The 23,920-nt window shown below is 37.2% G+C and overlaps 1 protein-coding gene and 1 long non-coding RNA gene across 3 annotated transcripts; both read right to left on the reverse strand.

Moving 5' to 3' along the window:
- Nucleotides 1–3,618: 3,618 nt before the first annotated feature.
- Nucleotides 3,619–14,568, reverse strand: LOC139936309 (uncharacterized). Of its 2 annotated transcripts, XM_071931105.1 has the most exons (4): nucleotides 13,208–14,568; nucleotides 11,946–12,087; nucleotides 7,663–7,848; nucleotides 3,619–7,195 (listed from the first exon to the last, which is right to left on the reverse strand). In XM_071931105.1, exons 1-3 carry the CDS (start codon nucleotides 14,444–14,446, stop codon nucleotides 7,676–7,678), a joined length of 1,554 nt encoding a protein of 517 aa, XP_071787206.1. In that variant the 5' UTR covers nucleotides 14,447–14,568; the 3' UTR covers nucleotides 3,619–7,195; nucleotides 7,663–7,675. The 2 variants fall into 2 exon arrangements, with proteins under 2 accessions (XP_071787206.1, XP_071787205.1); XM_071931104.1 differs by having other exon boundaries at nucleotides 3,619–7,848.
- Nucleotides 14,569–16,075: 1,507 nt separating this feature from the next.
- LOC139936047 (uncharacterized) lies at nucleotides 16,076–21,636 on the reverse strand. Its single transcript, XR_011785883.1, has 3 exons — nucleotides 19,931–21,636; nucleotides 19,354–19,492; nucleotides 16,076–18,795 (listed from the first exon to the last, which is right to left on the reverse strand). It is a non-coding gene; the product is annotated as an uncharacterized lncRNA (long non-coding RNA).
- Nucleotides 21,637–23,920: the final 2,284 nt, after the last annotated feature.

The raw sequence follows: 23,920 nt of genomic DNA on the forward strand, positions 1-23,920 counted from the left end.
CACTTGACCAACCAAACTATCAACATATTCACTCCAGATTTGCACTGATGTCTAAAAACTAAACACCTTTTGAAATAAAATTTTCTTATGTTTTATTGTAAACATCTTCATTTATTATTAACCATATCTCAGAGACAAGCAATTGCATCAACTTTTTCGTCACTTTTGTTTAAAGATAAATATTTTAACACCTTTATATTAAATTTTTGAAATTCACTCAAAAAGAATAGGTGAAAAGGGCTGTCAAAAGTATTTATCCTTCTTTATGCACCACCCTGTTTGTCATTGTCCTCTTTTATCAATTTCTTTGTGGATCTCTATAATGAGAGAAAGTGGATTTTGACAGTCTCCATGAAGAGTCCTTAAATGCTTTGGTAAAAAAAAAACTATGTTTTTAATATTGCTCCATGACGCTAACAAAGATGGACAAAATAGCGAGACCGCCATCATTAGGACTAGATAGCTCACTTGGTAGAGCACCAGCATTCTAATCTAGGCCCAATTTCATAGAGCTGCTAAGCACAAAAATTTGCTTAGCATGAAATTTCCTCCTTGATTAAAACAGGATTACCATCAAAATGTCCATTTGATGGATATTGCCTGTTACTGGTATTCAGCTGTCGTTGGCTTATCTTGAAAATCACGTGGAAGTTTGGTTGGAAAACTTATTTTATGAAGGCAACAATTTCATGCTTAGCAATTTTTTGTGCTTAGCAGCTCTATGAAATTGGGCCCTGGAGGCCACAGGTTCAAATCCTGCTCTAGTAAACTTTTCTTTGACAAAAATAAATGATGCCAGAGAGTAACAGTTGAAAATACATGTATTTGTCATTGACTGTTATCTTTTTTGTGTACGCTTCTCGGAAAGCAAGGGGATCACCTTATTTCAAATATCAAGTTATGAACCTCAAGGAAACTGAATTGGTTTAACACCTTTGTTTGGACACTTTACAGGCATATTCCACCCTGTGAATTTGTTCACAGGACTCAGGGAAAGTAGGACTACTGGGTATACAGTGCTAATAACACGCATCGGTGTAATGGGTAAAAAACGAAACCCCTAAATTAATATTCTATCGAGTTGTCGGATTATTAAAACTAGAGCAGTCCACGGTTTTGTATTTTATTTTATTTTTATTTTTTCAAGTTTCCTTGGGTTTTGTTTGTATTACCCATTTTTTGGGCAAATTAAACAAAGAGCATTCGTATGAAAAAGAAGTAAAAATGTTATCTGATTCAAACACACACCTACATGCAACTGTAGATTTTGGTGCCACCACTTTTTCATTCGATATGAAATAATATACCGTAGTATCTAATTAACCTCAATGAGATATCCCTTTTTGAAAAAATTAGTGAAAGTGGTGGCGCCTTACGGAAAGTTGTCCTTATTTTGTTTAGATAGTCTTCGCAACAACGTCTTCAAAGCTTCCACAAGGCGATATAAATGACAAGCGCAACAGAACACTAAATCTCTCATCACATCTTTCAAGTTTCATTATGAACTGCACAAATCAACAAATTGTGATTCAGTAGCTAGACCAGAATACTTATTCTAGCCATTTTGAAATCAGTGATAGCTTTGCCGCATTCGAACCTAGAACCTTGTGATAGGAGTCTAACCACTTGACCACGGTGTGGGTGTAGGTAGCTATCAGAAAAAAATTATGTACCTGACAGTGACAGCGAGAGTTAAGACCGGTTCATACTTCCTGCGAATGCGAACGCGAAGTGAATCTTGACGTCACAAATTCGCAGCAGTTGAACTCTGCTCTACTCCCTTGCGAATATCGCTGCGAAAGGAGGGTGTGACATCAAATTCACGTCAAATTCGCTTCGCATTCGCATTCGCATTCGCATGAAGTATGAACCGGGCTTTAGGATGCCGTTTGACTAATAGTAATAAAGCGACAGTTAAATTATTGTCCTACTATGTAGTCCACCATCTTCCCACCTGTGTAATGTGAGGATTGAAACTTGCAATTTCGTTTTGTAAATAGATGCTTCAATCTTAGGAAGTTCAAGATTTTGGGAGATTGTAGTGAGATAATTGATACCAAGTGGAGGTCTGATCATGTGTTCAATAAAGTGTGCACTTAACACTTAAGTACAGCTGCACATTTATAAACAGTTCACTACATGTACATGTACAATTTAAGCTATACCACAATATTACTCTGTTTAAAAACTTTTAATGTACCTTCAAAAACTATAGGAAAACTATAAACTAGCCACAAGTTATCTTCAACATGCTTCAACTTACCCTTTATCCCTGCAGACAAGTGCATACAAGAGAAGTGCTCCCATGTGTGAGTCACCAGGGTCCATTTAGTTCCTGTGCTGGATATCCACCAGATGGAGTTTGCACAGGAGCATGTATCATTACAGTACTTTATACCATTTTACACAGAACACTAGGGCTGGTTGTACATCCACACCATACTAATATGATCCATAGAGTTGCTCAAGTTCACAGTGAGTTTCACTGTACAGCTGCTGTGCCCAATTTCATAGAGGTGGTTAAGCAGAAAACTTTGCATACCAATTTTTTGCTAAGTAGATATAAGCAGGATACAAGTCACAAATTGTACATGTGACATGGTAGGTTGGCCGGCAACCTCATTCTGGTAGCATATTTTTGTCTTTCGCTTAGTCGGTTTTTGTGCTTAAGCAGCTCTATGAAACTGGACAATGTTGCTTAGCAGGAACAGGTGCTCAACCTAAATCTTTAAATGCCATGTCATATACAATGTATTGCTATTGAATGGTTTCCTGCTTATTTTTGCAAAGCAAACCTGCTTATTTCTGGTAAGCAAACCTGCCTATTCTGGTAAGCAAGCCTGCTAATTTTTGGTATAAAGCAAACCTGCTTTTTTGTTTTATGTAAACCTGCTTATTTTTTCCTGCTTCTTAATATTTTTGGGGTAATCAAACCTGCTTATAATTTGAGAGCAACCCTGCTTATTTTTGGTTAGCAAAAATAATCATGATTTCATTAAGCTGTTGAGCAGAAAATACCGCAAAGTTTCTTGCAAAGCAAAAATTTTTGATTGGCACATCTGTCAGAGTTGATGTAAACGTATGTTACTTTGGCGAGTAATCTGTTTCTGCTTACCAATAAATACTTTTCTGTGCATAGGAGGTTTTTGTGCTTACAGGCTTTATGAAATTGGGCCCTGCTTATTTTTTTAAGTAAGAAAAGCGGCTTATTCTTTATCACAGTCCTGCTTACTTTTAGTGAGCAATATGTCATGCTTATCAACAGAGGATTTATGTTTTTTCCCAAGAGTTGTTTTTGTCAAAAAAACAAACATAAATACTGAGAGAAAAAAGACTGAAAATAAATTGTGATATATTAATCAACAACTAATTATTTAATTAAATGTTTTTTTTGTTTTTTTTTGTTTTTTTCCTGCTTAGCAAATATTAATAGGGAGCCACTTACAAACATTGTACATTTGGGTTCTAGTACTACAAAGTAGCCCATTTCTGCTAAACAAGATTTCTCTGCTGAATAATGGATCTATTGTAATGTTGCATTAAAATTAAATTATCACTTAATAATGGCACAAAATTTTAACAAACAACAAAATTATACATGTACAGACCTGTGTTGTTTAGAGCTTTTATTTATTAATTTATTTTTACCACAGACATAGCACATCACAGTTGTTTCATCAAGTTTTGCAAACAAACCAAACTTGCCTTACACTGCACTTTGTGAAGTCTTTACATTTAAATATCTGAATGCTAAACTGTCGACATCAGTTCATGAAAAATACGCATAGCAGTAAACTTTGTAGCAGTACTTGTTTGCTTTGCAGCTAACTTTTTTCAATTCCAATTTGAAATAGAAACACATCTTATATAGTGACCAAATATAATACAATAGTTTTTGTTATATCTACTTTTAAATTAACAATATATTCTTATAGGGCAGAGTCATTAAACAGTATTGCAATGAATTTCTCTTGGAACAATAGATATTTATAAGCAAAGATTATAGAGCACTTGAGGCACAAGATGGGACTCTTGGCTGAAATGTGAAATGTGCATTGGACACCATTTCAGTAAAAAGCAACTCTTTTGATGCAACACTATATTAGTGCAGACAATGACCATTGCAATTGATGATATAACAAATCATTTGCTTGCTGAATTGGTGCCACTGTGTATTTCACATTCCAACAATTGTCAGAGCCCCAGTTCCTTGACTTGCACCTTCAGAACTATGTAATCTTTGGTACAAAAGGTACAAGAAATTCATGTGGGTCAATTTGTCTTAAAACCAACCTGTGAGAATTTCCTTGCCTCGACAGAAGGGAAGTGACATGTGCAGGTACATTAGGTCTTTCTTTTTGAAACCTTGGCAGGTAAAACCTGAGCCCAATTTCATAACTCTGCTTAGCAGAACGTTTTGCATTTTCCTACTAAGCATCAAAGTAGCAGCATGCGCTTGGTAGCTATATAAAACTGGGCCCTGGTTTAAATTTCTTTTAGTGCTAAATGTAAGGTTTGAAGATATGCCGAGTTTGAAAGCCACTGTTTCTGTTTTTTTCAGGCAATTACGACAGCAAAACTGTTTGAAATTCGCCATTCGCACATTCAGAACTTTTTAAATGAAATGAAAAGATCTACATTATAACTTATTTAGCTGTGATACAAAGAACCTTCTGCTGTGATTTTCTAAGAATCAAATGTTTTTATCTTGGTTAGGTTTGCTCTGATAGAACAAGTAATGCCACAGGATTGTTTTATTTAAAACATTAAATATGCGCAGTTATAACACCTTGGATGACATTTTACTTTTAAAAGAAGTGTACTATTTGTAGTACTGATTGCAAATTGTGTATATTCTAATTTGTAATCATACACACAGTACACCATCCTCATATTGTTTAAATCCTTTGCATGAAGTGCCTTCAAATTTACTGTGAACTGAAATAAGTGCGTCCAAACTGCTCAAATACTTTATAGAAAACAATGAATTGCCAAAATGTCATCACAGGAATGGCTAAAAATCAGTCACGGGCACTGATGGGAATTGCCTCCTTAACACCGCCTTAGTTTGTGTCTTTGTGCTCCTTTGAAATATTTAATTTTGCAAAAATTTGGATCATTAAGGAGCATCCATTTTATGTTTAAATAAACAAAACCAAAAAATCACTTGAATAAATGTTTTATATACAACACAAAAATAGCTAGTCTTGTTCATATTTATGATTATTCTTTACAATATACCTATAATTGGTAATCTTTCTTTTTCCCAAATACAGACCCATCAAATGTATGCATATTTACAGCTGCTTTGAATTCCACAATGCCACTTCAAGACAACTCAACATTATCTTCACTTAGCAAATATTATTAACAGCAACTATTTTACAATGAAAGCAAATAAGAATCATATAAAGATAAGTATTGGGAGTAGGCCAACATCCCTGCCCCCAACTCAGCCTCAAATTATTGCACAACCTAGTATAACATTCTATCTGGCATTTGACATACTATACACTTTAATTTTTTTATGAAATACAAATTGAAAAATGTATCTTTTGGAGATTGAATAGAAGATACAAATGTTGCATGAACTGTGTTACACTATGGGTCAGGGAGGGGGTTTCCCTTAACTTTTGTTTTCATTCCCCGACGCCGCCAGATGAGTCAACCAAAATCGTGGGTCGCCCGCAAGTTTTTTCACTAGCCCGCATGTAATAAGACTTGTTAAACCATTTTATAAACTTACAAATAACTCTTGTTGGGATTTTACAAACGAATTCCTCAATTATTGAGGGATAGAACAATTTGTTGGCTCGCCTGGCGGGCTGGTGGGGAAAGGGTTTTGGCTCGCCCACCGCTGTTTTTACTCGCATATGGCGATTGGGCGACCGCTAATATCGAACCCTGTGGGTCAGCCCCATTTCCTCAATGGCCAGGCCAAATGATTCTTGTTGGACAATTTCACATGGTTGCGTCAGTATGTCCTTAACAAATGCTTACAGTATCAGTTTGTTGGCACAGTAACCTTGTTAACTGTGCCTCATTGTGCTTGAATGTTCTTTGAAATTTTCAACCCTCTAGCAGTTACTGGTTAACTCACAGACACAGCAATAGTTTGATGTAAAACAGAACTGATTCAACTAAAATTCACAAATTAATGTTAAAAGTAATTTATGTATAATGTACATGAAAGACAATAGCAAGCATCAACAAATTGTTGACTAGGCCCAATGCTTCCTGATTCAAGAAACGATTATTATGAATTATTTTAAGGCTCAGAGTATTGAGCCATGCATGATATTAATACTGAAAGCATCTGGTTGTCAAGGCAACATTTGCTCACCCAGCTCCAATACCTGCGCACAATGCCAACACAGAAAGATACGTGTAGTGCTGCAAGGTCAAAACCAACATGTACGTACAAGGTTGTTTAAATATAATGCCCTTGTACTTGGACAATAGAATTTTTGAACAATTGCGTGAATGAAATATTTTATAAGCCAAATTTACCAACAACTTTGTCCAATACAGACAACTGCTAACGGAATAAAAAAACATGAGAACTGTACTTTCCCCCCAAATCCTGTGAAAAAAAATTGGATCCAACAGGCACATCAGTATGGTGGGATTTGAATTGAACTCACAATCATTGTGATACTAGAGCAGATGTCTTACCACTAGACCATCAAGCTAGTCCGATGGCTAGAGGCAGTTTGATTCCTACACTGTAAAATACAAGGAACTATTTTTTGTTTTTTCTCCCCTTACACTGATGTGTACCCGTACTTTCCCGAATTCTGTGAATAAATCACAGGCTTGCAAGGTTGGATTCTAACCCACGTCCTTTGAAATGTAAAGTAGATGTCTTACCAACTACTGTCTCACCCTGATAGCTAAAGGCAGTTTGAATCCTTTAGCAGCAAGTACGCTTTACTCTTACACCGATTAAATCGGTGTAAGAGTAAAGCCAAATCATTTTCCTTATCCCCAATGCAAATTTAACATCTATTGATTACAAAGACTTTGTGTGATACCAGTTTTATGAGATAACATGTTCTACTACAGGCCTAGAATTTCATGAAGCCCACAGCCTCTGTTTCCTGGTCTTGATTCCCCTTCAATAGATTCCCCTTCCACTAGAATTTAAAGGCACTTGACACTATTGGACCAGTCGTCTCACTTGGTGTATCTCAACCTATGCACAAAAAAACAAGCCAATAAAAATTTGAACCCAATTGGTTGTTGAAGTTGCGAGATAAAATGGAAGAAAAAACACCCTTGTCGCACAAAGCTGTGTTCTTTCTTATGTTTGATTTCGAGACCTCAAAATCTAATTCTGAGGTCTCAAAATTAAATTACAATATTTTGGCGGAAAATTACTTCTTTCTCGAAAACTATGTTACTTCAGAGGAAACCATTTCTCACAATATTTAATACTAACAACAGCTCTCTATTGCATGTTACTAAGTGAGTGTTTATGCTAACAATTTCTTTCGAGTGATTACCAATAATGTCCAGTGCCTTTAAGAATTTCCAAAGGAAGTGCCCTTTGCTAAATTAAAATGGCCGTGCACTCTCAAAGAAGGAATTCTAGGCCTGCTAGTAAAGCTACTGATAAAAGCACCTGCTGCCTCAGATGCGACTTTCAATAATTCAACGTACATCCTACCATGATCTACCATCGGTCTTCCCAGGCCTGTCTTGGACCTTGTGGAGGTGGGGGCATGCTTCGCCCACTGCTTGGTCTCGTCCTCCTTGATCCGGTGGATGCAGTGGAGGTGCGGCTTGCCTCGCTGTTCAGGCTGGCCAGGCTGGATCCCTTGCTCAGACTGCCTGAGTAGTTGTGGCCTGGAGATTGGGACGACAAAGAAAGGGAGTCACAATTACTGAGAATTTTCGAAGATACGTACCGTTCACAGTCAACCATTTTTAGCAATCGCATTTTCAACTAAACTCTGAGAGGGGAAAACAATTTCTATTTTAATTTGTATGGATTTCTGTGTAATGAAATGGTGAAATTTGATTTAAATTTCACATTTTAATTTTGGTAAAATTTGATTTAAATTTCACTTTTGAATTTTATACACTAACTCTATTTTGACCTGTGTCTGTTGCTCATGTTTTTCAAAAGAAGACAATCTCTAGCGATTTCTTTTTTTTTTTAGTTGAATTCACCAATGGAAAATTAATGTATTTATCAAGCAAAGAGTTGGATTTTGTAGTTAAGCATTAAATCATAAAGTGCAGTAGGCAACAAGTGACATCGGTTAAATGGCAAATTTGCAATTTGCATTACAAACAGTTTGTGTTGTCTGCGGACAGTTAAGATTGAATATAACACGACACAGCTGTCATTTATTGATAAAAAGGAATTGGTTAATGGTTAATCTGATCATACAAACTGATGCTAGTGATTTTATTCAGCGACAATGTATTTATAATCAAATTGCATTCAATATTTTATTTCATATTTATACAAGTTACTCACACATTGTACGTAGATCTTTGTAAAAAATTTAAAATAACCACAAAATTGACACGGAAACTCAACCATCTGCACTCGGACAATTCTAAAACCTTTCCTAATTTTTTTTTATAGAACCTTTCCTTTTAAAAACACAATTGCATCTTACTCTCAGTTTGATACTAGTACAGTGCACAGAAATGGTAGCAAGGTAGAAATGGAAAGCCCAGGGTTCACAGCCTGTGTTCACGCTTACATATTTTGACTCTTGACTTCATCTCTTTCACCAGTGTTTGGTCCATTTTGTTTTTAATGCTGTTTTTTCAGATATTGTGATAAAATCTACTCAAAAGTGCCGAGAAATGACCACATTAATCACGGTGTACGTATTTCTACCTCCATGGTATAATAAACACAATATGCTTTTTTTATTTTTTTATGACCTCAAGGGATCTTGGCAATAACTCCCACAAGGGGACATTAACAACATCTCATACAAACATCCATGGGTTTAAAATCTAGTTGAAAAATATCTTTGAGGGTCTGTAATTTCAAAGTGGCGATAGCTCAAATCACATCATGTACTTCAACTTTGATCGCTTTCCTGCTACTGAGATGTCCTGTAAACAGCTGAAGTACTAACTTATAAACCTGATTTTCAATTTCAGCAACCCACAAATTGAATGACCAACCCACAGTTATTGAGGTGAAGTGGTCCCACGAGTGCACCATACTATTGACAAATTACTAGCCTCCTCTTTACATAAACTCATTTCAATAGACCTACATGTATTGCTGTACAACTCCGAACTCAGCAAACACTTGACAACAACTTTGCAAAACAGCTGGGCATTCGAAATTAAAACCACAAGCTCTCAAAACTGATGCATGAAACATGAACCAAGTTGGACAAGTTGTCATTTTGTTTGCATGGAGCCATGTTTCTTTTAAGTGGTGGACTTTATTCTACATGAGCAGACACAAGTGGATACAATTCATTTCTGCCTGTACAGTGCACACTGCAAAGTTTAATTTTCATGTCATTTTGTGTAATCACAAGTGGCGACTGATGCCACGCTCACCAGGTTGGTGGGCAATAGGTTTATGTGTAAACGCCTCGTCGCCTGTAACGCACACTTCTCTGAATAACACACATTGACATTGACCACCAAAATGGCGCATCCAAGATTATTCTGATGATGACGTCAGGTGAATTGGGTCAATACTCGCTAATTTCTTTTTACAAGCAGGGCCCAATTTCATAACGCTTCTTTTCCAAAAGCAACAAAAGTGGCAAAGCACTTGTAACAAAATATGCTTATTATAAATACTAGAACTACATTCATTACACTAGAGTCATTTAAAAGCCGGACCTTGTGATTGGTCTCCTACTCGCAGCTCATTCCTGCTTAAGCATTTCCTGCTTAAGTAAAAAATTGTTGAGCAATATTTTCTGCTTAAAAAAAGGTATCATCCCTTTGGTAATTAGTCTAAACACTTTCGATGACCATACAAACTAATAATGTGTAGGTACTGGAGAGCTGTTTAAAAACATCAATTAGAAATGACCCCCTTCGAAGTAATTGTAATTGCATGTTATGAAAGCACACAATGAGACAACTAAGCATGTTTTTTCTCTAATTGCTTTCTAGCAACTCCGATGACCAATTTGAGCACAAATTTTCACACGTTTGTTATTTTATAAAATGCATGTTTGGATACTGTACAACCAAGTGAGAATACTGGTCAGCTTGAAAGATAAAAAAAATGTTAACCTGCCTCATTAAAAAAATAATGAGAACAAGTGTCTGCTCATGTCATTTTTGAGAAGTTTTGTGAAATTAAATGCATCCACAGTTCCACAGTTTGGGCTGAGTGTTACAACTTAAAAACTAATACAGCTTCTGCTGTCATTATTTTTTTACCCGAACAGTTCATTTGCCTCAGTGCAGCATGCACAATAAAGCCATTTGTACAAATTGAGTTCGGTCTAATAATTACATGTTTCAACCATGTAAATATGCAATATCTTTACAATGAAATTGGTGGAGCATAAATAAATGAGTCTATCTGCTGCTATAGAAACTGTATTGATCACATCAACATACATCCAGCAAACAAGAGCAACCACAATGTAAAGTAGGCCTACATGTATCATAGCACTTGCAGCCCTACAATCCATAACAAGTATCAATTTTAATACTCCAGACGAATTAAACAATGGCCAGCATATTCATGAGCCAAACTGGCTGGTCCATTTACCAGATGCCATTTTTGATGTTATTTTTGTTTTGCCTGCGGAACTACTGTACATACATGTAGTCCTGACTACCAGTGCCACGGGCTACATATCGACTGTACATTCTCAAACTGTGTGTATTTGTATCACAAGCCTACTGTGACATTTTACAGTCCATGGCTGCTCTTAAATATTAAAGACACGTATTCCTTTAGATTGGGCGATCTGGGCTATATAAAGCTTTGTTCTGAAATAATTGAAATTAATTGGTTGGAAAGATGTTTTCAAAGTATATAATAATCCACACAAATGGTGCCATAAAATTGTGTATTTTCTTCACTTTGTAAACTAATACATGACCCACCATTTTTTAGTTAAAACATTAGTTTAAAAAAAAACAAAGTAAAATGAAAAACAGACAATTTTGAGGCATGTCTTGACACATCTTATCCAACCATATTCTTTTCAATATAAATTTCATGAGTTTATTTTTACAATAATAGCCTACTTCGCCCAATCCAAGGCATCATGTCCTTTTACAATTAACGGCAATAATATAAGTACTTTAGGTTGCATGTAGTTCTAAGCATTTACAGCTAAGCATTTCACTTTGAAGTAATGTGGTACATATAAAAAGATGGAAGTTTTTTTATCCAAAAATTTAAATCTGAGAAGCGTTACTGTAGGCCTAACGATTCTCAGATTGTGTATTCCTATTCACTTACATTTGCAATGAACCGATCCAACCTGTCAATCAAACTGTGTGCGTTTACCCATTTGATCAATCACAGCAATGATTGTGGTCGGACAATCTCGGTCATGCGTGCGCATATATTTTGCATGCGCGACAAAACCGTGCAGAATGTCATTGGGAATGCTCGTACACATGTCTTGCTCACGTGCGCGGTGGGCAGAGCTTAGTAGAAAGCGGGCACAGTCCATGGAGACATCAGCCTTTTGTTATTTTCTTTACTTTTATGCTCTCCTGGGCACCCCACTGTTGTTTTTTAATAAATATTATAAAATATTATTATATTTGCTCTGGATTTCAGGCGATAAATTAAAAAAAAACGCAATCAAGTTTTTGAAACATAATTTTTACAAGTTAGGTTGAATTTATATGTTGCCTCTGACGAAATTCCGGTTTGGATCGAAAGCTAAGGCCATCTACCCTACTCATAGGGTTACAATGGAATGGTTCATAAACCCAAAGAAAAGACAATTTGAGCATTATATTCTTACCGGTATTTCTTGAGCTGGTTGGGCGCATTGATCCTTTAGATACCTGTGAAGCATACTTCATGTGTCTGTCATGATCATGTAATAGTGATGTACGCTGCATGGCAGAGCTGGCGTGGGCAGATTCAATTCGCTCAAGAATTTTCTAAACAGGGAATCAACAAAAATTTTTATTGGTCACAGAATTATTTTTACAAGAATTCCAAAGTGACAACTGATGCACAATCAAATTAGGAAATAAATAACTCCTTTTTTAAAGCTTTTAACATCAATAAATTTATCAAACATGACTTTTGATTACATGTTACAGGTTTCTCCCCATTCACAAGCAGGCAAATGGCAGTCGATAGGGGCTACGTGAAAATGATAAAAACTATGGTTTGGGAATTTTTACAAATCAAATTCACAGAATTCATATACGGAAAACCAGCACAGTAGGGCTTTTAAACCCAAATAAAACACCAGGTATGTAGCACAAAATTGAAGGACCTGATTTTAGAGGGTTAATTTGGTTCAAGAATGCCCCACAGTTTTGAAAATCCTGGGGAGAACCTACTCCTAGAACTATGATTTACGTTCCGCTATCGCCTCCACGACCTGGAGACGACAGCGGAACAAACGTCATAGTTCTAGGCGTAGGGAGAACTCTAGTATGGAATGTGTAAATCTTTGTTTGTTTTTGAAGTGTAATTGAACACAAATATAATTTCTTTTTTGCTTCAAGATAGAAGTTTGTGTACAATGTACAGTATGGGAGTTAAACCTGCAAAAACAAAGTTACAAAAAGTAATGAAAATAAAACACAATTTAGTGTTGTAAAAACAATTCTTTTCTGTTGTTATGAAATCAAACATAAATCTAATCTACTCCAATGAGATTTCATTTTCATAAAAATAAGTAAAAAAGTGGTGGCACTGGATCTTTCCCAAAAACATTTAGGCCTAGCCTATTTCATGAATTTAAACAAAATCAGACTTTAGTTGTTGAAAATCTTGTCTTTTCATCATATTGTAGAAATTGTAATTATATCCTGCAATAATTTGTAAAACTTTCTCAGCTATTTGTCAACATGCCTTGTGCTTCATTCTTTGTGTAAAGCAGTACGCCGGGGTGGTACAGTTTTCAGTAAACTGTGCATCTTACTTGTCCCAAAGAAGTTTTAATACCATTACCATTACTCAAGATTTGAGTAAATGTATGATCGCAATTTCTAATGTAATATTTGTGGCAGCAATCACAACTAGGTTTTCTTGTACTTTGCTCACCCTGTTTTCTGCCTCAATCTTCCTCTGTTCCCGCTGCCGGCGTATTGCTGAATGGCTGGTCATTCTTGATTGATCACCTTGCTTCCTTGCAGGTGGTGCCAACCTGGGCGCAGTAACAGCAGATTTCGGTCTTCGAAGAATCTTCTGAAGCAGTCGCTGATTCTCCCGATCAATCTGCCGCACTTTGTCATTGCTGAAGGACAAGTTGACTCTCTGATGGGGCATGGCTGCAGTGCTTGTTGACGTTGGGGCTCTCTTGGCAGATGATGGTCTCTGCTTTGTTGGTGACCGATGGTAAGAATTCATCTGTGAATGGTTTGGGGTTTCTTCCAGTTGAAGTACAGCTCGAAGGAGTCGGCTAAGCTCCCGGGCTTCCGTCGCATCCAGTTCCTTATCCCGTTGGGATGTGGACCCATTGTTAGGTGCAACAGCTGCAAAACGAACAGACTCCTTCTTCCGATTTCTCTTCTTATTTTGTCTGTCATTGGTTGACGATGACTGCTCCTTCGCTTGACGGAAACGGGTCTCTTCAAAACTGTCCTCGAAATCATCTTGGTCATATTCAAGCCTTGGTGTGGGTGACCGGGCTGGGCTGGGGAGTGGAGACACATCTGTCACATCACTATCTGAATCACTAACGCTGGTGTATGAATCAGTGTGTTCACTTTTTGACGACAAGGTACTGGAACTATGCCGTGATGATTTTGATGACTTTGAATCGCTTGAACTTGACCTGTCTCGTTGCCTGTTTGCCCTACCACTACGAGGGCCTTTTGACGTCTTCGGTCTGCTTGATGAGGCTTTTTTCCATGCATCTCCTTCCCCGCCTGATCCATCTTCATCTCTGGATCTATTCACAGCAGCATCTTTGGTGGGTTCTTCAACTTTGTTCCGATTATCATATCTGCTTCCTTTGTTGACAGCATAATAATCTTCATCACTCGAGTCTGAATACCTTGACTTGAAAGTGTACGCATTTTCTCTCACTCCTGTTGGTGGTCCAGCTGAGGGGATTTTAACACTGATGCTACTGCGACTGCTGAGCGAGCGTGCACTGCTTGCACTCACCGGTCGACTACTCGCACTCACCGGTCGACTGCCCTTGCTGTGCGCCGCTGCTCCCCCCGTCGTCAACGGAGTCGTGTGGCGAGAAGAATTCCTCCCCGTAGAACGAACATCTTCGTCGTCTTCGGCGAAGAAATCAAAGTCAATCGGTTCCGGGCTCTCTTCGTAACTCATATTTACAGCCTTTCGGGTCCGTTGCTAATGTTGGGCGTTCTTTTCGTGCTATTTTGGTTGATTTGGGAGTGAGCAATCTGGCTGAAAAAAAGGAATGCAACACCGAACTTGTTTTCTAGCAACAAAATGCCGTAGGTCAAAGGTTACCCTAATTTCAGTTTTCAATTTTATTCAAGTCGATCAATAGAGGGCGGTATATAGGGTCCCGTGGAGATTTTGTAAGAATTTATTCCCGCCCCCATGGGTGGGGTGCGTTTTGGCAAGGGGTGCTACATGAAACTGGAAGTAGGTCGGTGGGGGAAGAAGCACTTTTTTTGGGGGGGGGGGGGCAGGTAACTTTCTTGGGTAGGTCTAACGGCTGCCCTGCCCTGTCGAAAATTGAAAGGAAATCTGAAGTTTAGTTCTGTTCCCCACAAGTAAATATGATCGTGGTTTTCAAGAGGCTGAAAATGCAGACTTAAAAAAAAATTGGAATAATTTTGAGTATTTAGAAATAAGCATTTTAATGCCCCGTTTCTCTCCCAATTTGGTGGGTGCCCCTCTTTGAAAAGATGCACAACCTCTGTAGGGACATGATGGAGGCCTATTGGAATAAGAACCTTTCCATCATACTTCTAAAACTTGTACTGCTTTACTTGTCCTACACTGCATTGAGAAATTTAATATAAAAATGCCAAAATATAGACGCTCTACATACAAAAACCATTATATCCACCACAGTGACGAATTACCATTTCTTGATAGCTCGCTTATGTAAAAGAAGAATCCTCGACTTTTTCTGGCATTTAAAAGTCTCTGCAACCACCCAAGGCCCAATTTAGTATGTAAGCATAACAACTTGCCAAGCACATAAAAATCTTGCTCAACAGTAGACATAACTGGTCACCAGCCCAAAATCCATAAAGTTTACATTGCATCTGGTACCCAACTAATTTTGTTTGGCAAAGAAATCTGCTACCATGCAGTATTTCATGCTGAACAGCTTTATAATGGGCCCAGTTACTACTTGTATCATTTCACCTATACCTGAATCGATCACCCCATAAGCACAAAACCCAACGAGCCCAGCCAGTGATTTTGTCATGCTTGTATGGGTATAATGGCAAAGAGCTGCTGAAGCAGAAAATATTGCTTAATACTTTTCTGCTAAGCTAATATACCATTCAGAGATGGTACATACAATGTTGTGTTTTGGCATGGAACTTTACTTTAGTAAACTTGTGCTTATTTGTGTTGAAGCAGCTCTATGAAATTGGGCCCATCGGATATGTTTTAGTTTCATTAGACACTGGCACATAAATATAAAAACCGATATTCAAAGAAACAAAGAGGCAAAATAGCTAAAAATACCAAGCCAGTGAGTGTCAAGGAGGAACAGGTGACCAGTACCTCTACAAAGCCGTCCTGCCACAAAGAATGTCCCCTGAAACCCACCCCACAGTTAAAAACCACCCATCCCTCAGTTGATAAAAAAATGTAAAATAAAAAAATTAAAAAGGGGGGGAGGGGGCGCTTGAAGGCGAGACTGACAATTGCAGACAACAAACAAACTCAAACATTGATAGATACAGGATTGATCAGTGTTCAATATAATTATATATACATTTAATATTTATCTTATATCGCCGAGGCTCTAACTTCCCTCCACTCGAAACATACAAGGGTTTTTATAAATGGCAAGGCCAGATACTTTCTTAGTTGGGGAAAGTACAATCATATAAGGGATCGTTTCTTACTTTAATGGACACGTTTGGTATCCCAATTAAAGGAACATGTTGCCTTAGATCGGTCGAGTTGGTCTTTGAAAAGCGTTTGTAACCGTAACCTTATTTTTGACTCCCACAAATGGCCGACCTTGTTATTTCGCAAAGTAAAAGGAAAACCCTGCAATTTCGAGGCAAATTTGTGTGGATCATTGTATTCTACTTTTGAACCATCTTTCTAACCAATGCATTTTACAACAAACGGTTACGAACGCTTTTCAAAGACTAACTCTACCGATCCAAGGCAACGTGTTGCTTTAATGTCATATCAGCATAAAACTTACTTATTGATATTGAGCAACAGGGAGCTGCTGATGTGCGAAATGAATCCCTCTGAAGTAACATAGTTTTTAAGAAAGAGGTAATTTCTGGTTAAAATATTTGACTCTGATCTGAAAGCACACACGTTAATTTGTGCAACAAGGGCCTTAAAGGAAGTTTTTCTTTCATTATTATCTTGCAACTTCGATAACAAAATTAACACAGATTTTTTATTTTACGCATAAATGTTGGGATACACCAAGTGAGAATACTGTTCTTTGACCATTACCAAATGTGTCCAGTGCCTTCAACGAGACATTTTGTCTCATAAATAAATCATGCTGCTTGCTCTATGAATGTATTAACCTCTTATCATGATGTTTATTCCACTGCAAGACTAGATGGTGGGTCCTAGCTTGAAACCCCCTAACCTGGTAACCTCCCCGATCCCGCCTTACCCTCTGATAAAGCCATGTGCTTTAAATTGCCTCCTTAACTCACCCCCCAGTTTAATCAGGACTCGCAAAATGGAGGGCAGACTCGCCTCAGATAGCACCATGCTTTTACGCACCCCATCTGGTTATATTCACTTCTGCCAAGAAGTTTCAAGTTTTGGTCTGATTCAAATTGGTTCTTATCTATATTTTTAAAATTACCAGTAGTCCGATGTACTAGGTGCTGTGTGGGTTTGACTTTTGATTTTTAATTTTTTATTTTTTTTACTTTGGTTCCTCCCTTCTCCTTGATGTTTATCTGTTTTTATTTTAGTCTGAAGCAAAGGAATTTGTTTCTTCCACTGTTTTCTGCAGCAAGTGTCTAGAGCTAAGGACCATGGGAAAATGACATCTCAATTAATAACAGCTATCTTTTCCTATGAAGAAGTGGCAACAAGCCTAGTCACTGTCAAAAGACTTACGGATTTGGGTCCTTTTTGTAGGACACAAAATAAATTGTCCACAGAGTTACATTGAATTTACACAGTTTGAAGATAATGATAGCTTCCCTTAAAATACTACTTGCTGAGGTGCTCTAGTTTTTGAGAAAGGAGTTTAACAAGTCACATAACTAATTTTCATCTCAGTTAGCCAAAACTAGTGTCTTTTTACATTTTTGAATGGCTTAGTATTAGTTTCAAACTTGGCTACTGGACACCGACAGAGGAAATAAAGTGTAAGATTTAACCTCCCAAGTTTCATCGAGAAGTATACTTTGCTTCTGTCAGATATCTGCATTCGATTGTGCAGCTTTGTCACCACAATAATTGTACATTCATACCCTGTCCTGCTCTAGGCAGATTCCAAACCAAAAGAGCCAGCAGGACAGCATTTCATCTACTTGTCTTCATCGTCATTTATTCATTTTTTTATTTTTATTTTTTTTGGGAAGTAAAGATTTGTGAAATAGAAATGAATCAGTTGTTTTTGGGAAAAAGTTTTGTTGTATGTCATCTTGTCTGTTAACATTTAAGATTGTTTAATGTCTCACATTTAAACAAAACAAAAAAAGGAAGAAAAAAAAGTAAATAAAAATTAAACAGTTGTTTACTAAACAAACATACTTTAAAAAGCTTAGGGATTTATAAACAATATTTTGATATTATTATGTATGTTATTAATTTTATACATTATTAAAGGCAGTGGACACTATTGGTAATTGTCAAAGACTAGTCTTCGCAGTCAGTGTATCTCAACATAATATGCATAAAATAACAAACCTGTGAAAATTTGAGCTCAATCGGTTGTCGAAGTTGCAAGATTATAATGAAAGAAAAAACACCCTCGTCACTTGAAGTTGTGTGCTTTCTGATGCTTGATTTCGAGAGTTCAAATTCTAAACTTGAGGTCTCAAAATCAAATTTATGGAAAATTACTTCTTTCTCAAAAACTACGTCACTTCAGAGGGAGCTGTTTCTCACAATGTTTTATACTATCAACCTCTCCCCATTACTTGTAATCAAGAAAAGTTTTATGATGATAATTATTTTGAGTAATTACCAATAGTGTCCACTGCCTTTAAGTCATGGCATTCAGCCAAATTGCTAGTCAACTTACAATAACAGCTTTTAACAAATCAAGAAAGCACAATCACAATAGAAAAAATGAGGAGAGGGACATCAATCGGCTTGGGACAGAAGAGGTAGATCAAGCTGGTCGAGGTCAAGATCCAGATCAAGATCAAAAGAACACCAATCAGAGGAATGAAGAGATATCACATTTCCAATGTCAGTAAGGGTGTAAAGTGAATGTGGTGCTCAGACATTGCATGAAAACTGTAGACAGCGACCGAGGAGGCGTTCAGTAGAAAACACGTCTCTGGGAATACTTTCTGGAAAAACAGTGGAACAATAATAAATAAAATTTACTTTAATAACATACATCATACATCAGAATGACTTGAAGATTAATAGTAATAAATAATAACAAGTATTAAGAACGCTCCACAGCGATTACAAAAATTGAATATGCACAACAAACAACTAAATTTCATCAAAAGCTACAAACACAATGTTTGAAAAGAATGAGAAAAAATGTCTTAAACAGGGAATAGATGTGTTTTCAGAAGTTTCTTTTGGTCTGTGGATTTTGCGACTTTAAGATTACGAGCACTACTGCCAACTCTCATCCCATATTCCCGAGTGTGTAATGAACGATTGACTCTTCAAGATACATATGAAATGATTTTGATAACATACTCAAGCGTAATTTGCACAAAACTTGATTTTAGACTACAAGGTCAGCAGTACATATAGTCTTATACACAATGATTGCTGAAACTGTATGTGAAAGTTCTGGTTATGTCCCACATGACACAATTCTTTTAATATAATATGGATTCCAGTCAGAAGGTGTGTTGCCAAAAAGAAATAATCGAATTCATGTTTACCTCTTTTTTAGAGCTTCAGAAACGACTGTTGTACTTGTTGACAGACATGTGAAGCACCATTGAAAACTTTGGTCAAAGACAGGAAACGCTGAGTCTGACTTTCTAGCTGAGCAACAGACGTCTTTGGAAAAACTTCAAGCTTTTGAGGAGGAAATGAAACAGCCAGATATAAGACATTACAACATAACATAACATAACATAACAATAAGACTTGTAATGCGCATGTATCCAACCTGCTGGGTGTTTAAGGCACAGAAAAACAAACAAAAACAAAACAAAACCAAGAAAAACAGACACAACAAAATTAGTCCTTGAAAAACTGTGACATAAGATCTAAGATTAAGTGGTAGAGAGTTCCAGATGCGTGGCGCAGCTGAAGAAAAAGACCTGTCTCCCATGACTGTTGATACTTGGGTTCAATGAGAAGAAGCATGGAACTTGATATACAACCCCTGCTAGTTATCAGTTGGCTAATGACCAATGAGCTGATGTCAAACCTAAACATGAAGGGAAAAGGTGGCATTAACTTTGCCTTCGATGGACCTTCACTTTTCAGAGTTTTAGAATTTGTACTTACTGACAGACATGCGAAGCACCATCGACAACTTTGGAAAAAGACAGCAAAAACCAGAGTCTGACTTTCTGGCTAAGCAAATGACATCTTGGCAAGAACTTCAAGCTGTTGAAGAGGAATGGAAAGAGCCGGATTCAATATTTAACTCCAGTTAATTATCAGTTAGGCTAGTGACCAATGAGCTGATGTGGAGCATTATTAAAAACTTTGGTCGAAGACAGGAAATGCCGTAGTCTGACTTTCTGGCTGAGCAAATGACGTCTTTGGTAGAACTTCACACGCTTTGGAGGAGGAATTAAAAGAACCAGACAAAAGACATTACAATAGATTTAATATACAACTTCCATTAATTACAGTTAGGCTAATGACCAATGAGCTGATGTCCAACCTAAACATGAAGGGGAAAGGTGGTATAAGTTTGCCTTCGATGGAACTTCACTTTTCAATGCTGTCAAAGGTATAGTTGCTTCTGTATAAATTGCAACGATAAAAGTCTTTATTTGAGCAAGGGTACAACTTCCACAATATGATATGATAGTAATGGAATTGGACAAGTTTATAGGATAACTCATGAAGAATAAATGCAGACAAAAATGAGGATTATATGTTATTTTGTAAAACAACTTTTTTCAAATATTAACCAGATTTTGGTGAAGTGTTCTTTTGGTGCATAATTTGTAAAACAACTTTTTAAAATATTAACCAGATTTTAGTGAAGTATTCTAACTTTTGGTGCATAATTTTTGCAGCATTGTACATACATTGTGACTAGCTGTTACTTATTAATCTCGAGTTGGTTGATGACTGTTGGACAAACATGATGTAATATTTGGTCTGCATGCAAGAGCTAAATATTTGGCAGGGGAAACAAAAATCAATTTAATTTTTTTAAATTTTATTTAATTGACAACAGATTGTGCTTCCACCAAGGGGCACCATCCCCATAATAGGGAAGAAGAGCGCAAAGTTCAACACCGTTAAAAATAGTGAGAATTTTGCTGATTGTGAACATTTCAAACTTTTACAGTCCAAGGATGAGTCAGATTCACAAACAGCTGGAAGGGACAACCAGGAACTCAAACGTTTTTTTTTTTTTAATACAAACTTTCTGTCGTTTTCCTTGCTGCTGGTTTCAGTAGAACGGCAGCCCCAAAAACCTGTAAGGTTAAAAAAAATTAACAAGAAAGCGAAGGATTACAGAATTCAATATGGAGAACAGGGGAGGAGGTACCCCTTTATTGTACACAGACTTTCTACAGAGAGATATACCCCTCGCCCAATCAGCAGGTTCTACTTGCGAGAGGGAGAAGGTGGTATATGGATGCCACTTTCAAGATTGTGAAGGCACCATTCACCCAGCTGTTTGGGATTCACTGCTTCTTAAAGAAAGGAGATGCAACAAAACAGGTTTGTTTCTTAAATTTCCTTTTTCAAAAGGAACATGTAGGCAATTGACAAAGTTCTAAAAGAGAGCCCATTACCTCTTCATTCTATTGTTGCTACAGCATTTTTTAGTATTTTAAATCTTTTATTTTGTGTCAGTGAAAAGCTTGGTTTACTTTAGACGGCTATACTTGCAAGACAAAGAGGGCATTTTGACTCTGGAGAAATATAATTTGAGCTTAGGTTCCATTCGTATTTGTCATAACATCTGGAAAAAGGTACGTCTAGAGGAGGTCCTGATAGACTTTGAAAACGCACTGTGAAGAGCAAGGATGTTCCCTGATGTTATCACCAGGTATCTCTAGTAACTCATTTCCAGGACACCTAATCCCCCCCCCCCTCCCCCACCAACACTGACATGAACTTTTTGTATTGTATAATTTTGTATCTAAAAACTGCATTGTTTCTTTCAGCATGGTGGAATCGATGTATTCAGCCGCATTCCTGTGTTCTTGAGATGCAGCAATAACAACAAAAGTTCCACCAAACTCAAAGCATTTATGAAAGCGGTGGACACTTTTGGATAACCACACAGGGTGCAATCAGACCACGGAGGAGAAAATGAGGATGTTTGTAACTTCATGCTTCAGGAACGAGGTGTTGGGTGGGGTTCTTTATTACAGGACGCAGCGTCCATAACTAGAGAATCCAGAGGCTATGGCGGATGATTTCCAGACAAATAAGTATCCTACACTTCAATAAGTGTGGATGTTTGCTCCTTCATACTTCAGAAATGAGGTGTGGTGTTGGACAGGGTTCCGTTATCACAGGATGCAGCGTCCATAACCAGAGAATATTTTCCAGGCAAGTAATTATCCTACACTTAAATAAAACATTCACTTTAGAAATAGTTGACAAAAAGAATGAATGGGATAAACATGAGTTTTGTTAATGACAGAAATGATGCATCAGATTGTGTTGCAGTTCGACTTCATTTAAAAGCTGAGGTGAAAATTGAAAGAACATTCTTTAGATGGACTCTTACAAACGGTTACCTAACAAGTTTTGACACTGAGAATTTTTTTTTACTATATTTTTTTATCACTTATGAAAGTATTACTGCTTATTTATAACAATCAAGTTATCACAAAACAAAATTTTTGAACATACACTCCAGTGTCAATTGATCAAGTCTTTACTTAGGGCAAAGGGGTGGTGAGCTGCTAATTGGAAAAATTGTTGGTGTTGAGGAAATTTACCAGACACTTAGTATGCAGTTTTCAAATTATGTACTATGCTCCCGTGTCAACCTCTCAAATCTTCATGACAGGGCAAAGGAGAAGATCGCCCTTGTAACCCTTGAGATGGAAGAGAAGATATCTTCAATAGCTGCTGAACATACTGTACACTCCAGTGTCAATTGATCTAGTCTCTTTCTGAGCGGGTAGTGATGCTTCTAAATGCTAAGATTCTTAGTATCGAGGAAATTTACCAAACACTTCATAAGTAGTTTTCAGATTATGTACATGCCCCCCCCCCTTCTAACTTGCGGGTGTGTCAAGAAATGCCTCGTTCAGTAGAGAATAAGACACGTCCGGGGCGGATGGACTCGCCAATACTGCCGATAGTGATTGAAGTGATAACTTCAAAGAAATTCATTTCCTTGATAAACAGTGACACTGTATCAATCTGGGAACCATATGTTTGTTCAAGCCCATCTCTATGAATCTCATGTTCTAGAACCTCTAAGAAGTATAGGCTGGAACACATACCACGAATGTCACAAAGAACAAGTAGCTTTGCAAGGTCTTCCAACTGATTTGAATGATTCTGTTGATAGAGTTCATCCAGAATTTTGCTGAAACCAATTTTTAAGTGGTGATTAGGAACTGGGTTGGTGACACACATTATGATTATTGACAGTTGCCATGGTTGCCATTGCTTTCACTTTTAGTTTCATCAAGACTTCTCTTCATTTGACAGCAGAATGAGGATACAACACCATTCTCCATTGTCTCACATAATGTGGGAACTTGACACTTTGTGGTAAGGCCTAACCAAGTTGGCAGATGTTTATCAACGGGTGGTTGCCTTTAGGACAAACTTTACCAAAAGAGAGGGAAAAGGGGAGAATATAATAAACTATCTGAAATAAATCCCCCTGTAAGACGCTCCTTCGGCAGCATTTAACAATTTTGTGAAATGGAGAGGGTTCCACTAGACAGGATGTTGCATGACCATGAGCTTCAGTTTTGTATAAATTTTTCAGAATGATTTACATGTATTAGGAGCGCTGGTAGCCTTGATGTTATTAAATATGTTCTAAAGACTTATCTTAAAAAAAAAAGGCTTTTTAGTGAATGCGCATTTATTGTTCCTCTACTAATACATATTAACCTGGTTAAGCTCATCAACAAACAATAGCTTGTTTTATTCCTCTTGTCAGGAATCTTGCTGAATCTTGTTGTCCTGTTGTTCATGTGCAATGCTTTCCAGATCTGAATGTTTTTTGTGCAATCTGGGTCTTTTGCCCTGTGACTTTTGGGGTCTTATGTCGTTTGTGCATTTCAATGTTTTCTGCTTTTTAATCGTATTACATGTAACTACCTT

This window comes from Asterias amurensis, chromosome 4 (genome assembly GCF_032118995.1).
Source record: "Asterias amurensis chromosome 4, ASM3211899v1".
NCBI classification, from domain to species: Eukaryota; Metazoa; Echinodermata; class Asteroidea; order Forcipulatida; family Asteriidae; genus Asterias; species Asterias amurensis.

Bases quoted from the DNA above. Each gene is read 5' to 3' on its own strand.
- LOC139936309 (XM_071931105.1), bottom strand. From the start codon at position 14,446: ATGAGTTACGAAGAGAGCCCGGAACCGATTGACTTTGATTTCTTCGCC. The intron at 12,088-13,207 runs GTGAGCAAAGTA...TTCCCTGTTTAG, and splicing joins AGATTGAGGCAGAAAACAGG to AAAATTCTTGAGCGAATTGA. The intron at 7,849-11,945 runs GTAAGAATATAA...CCCAATCTCCAG, and splicing joins AACCAGCTCAAGAAATACCG to GCCACAACTACTCAGGCAGT.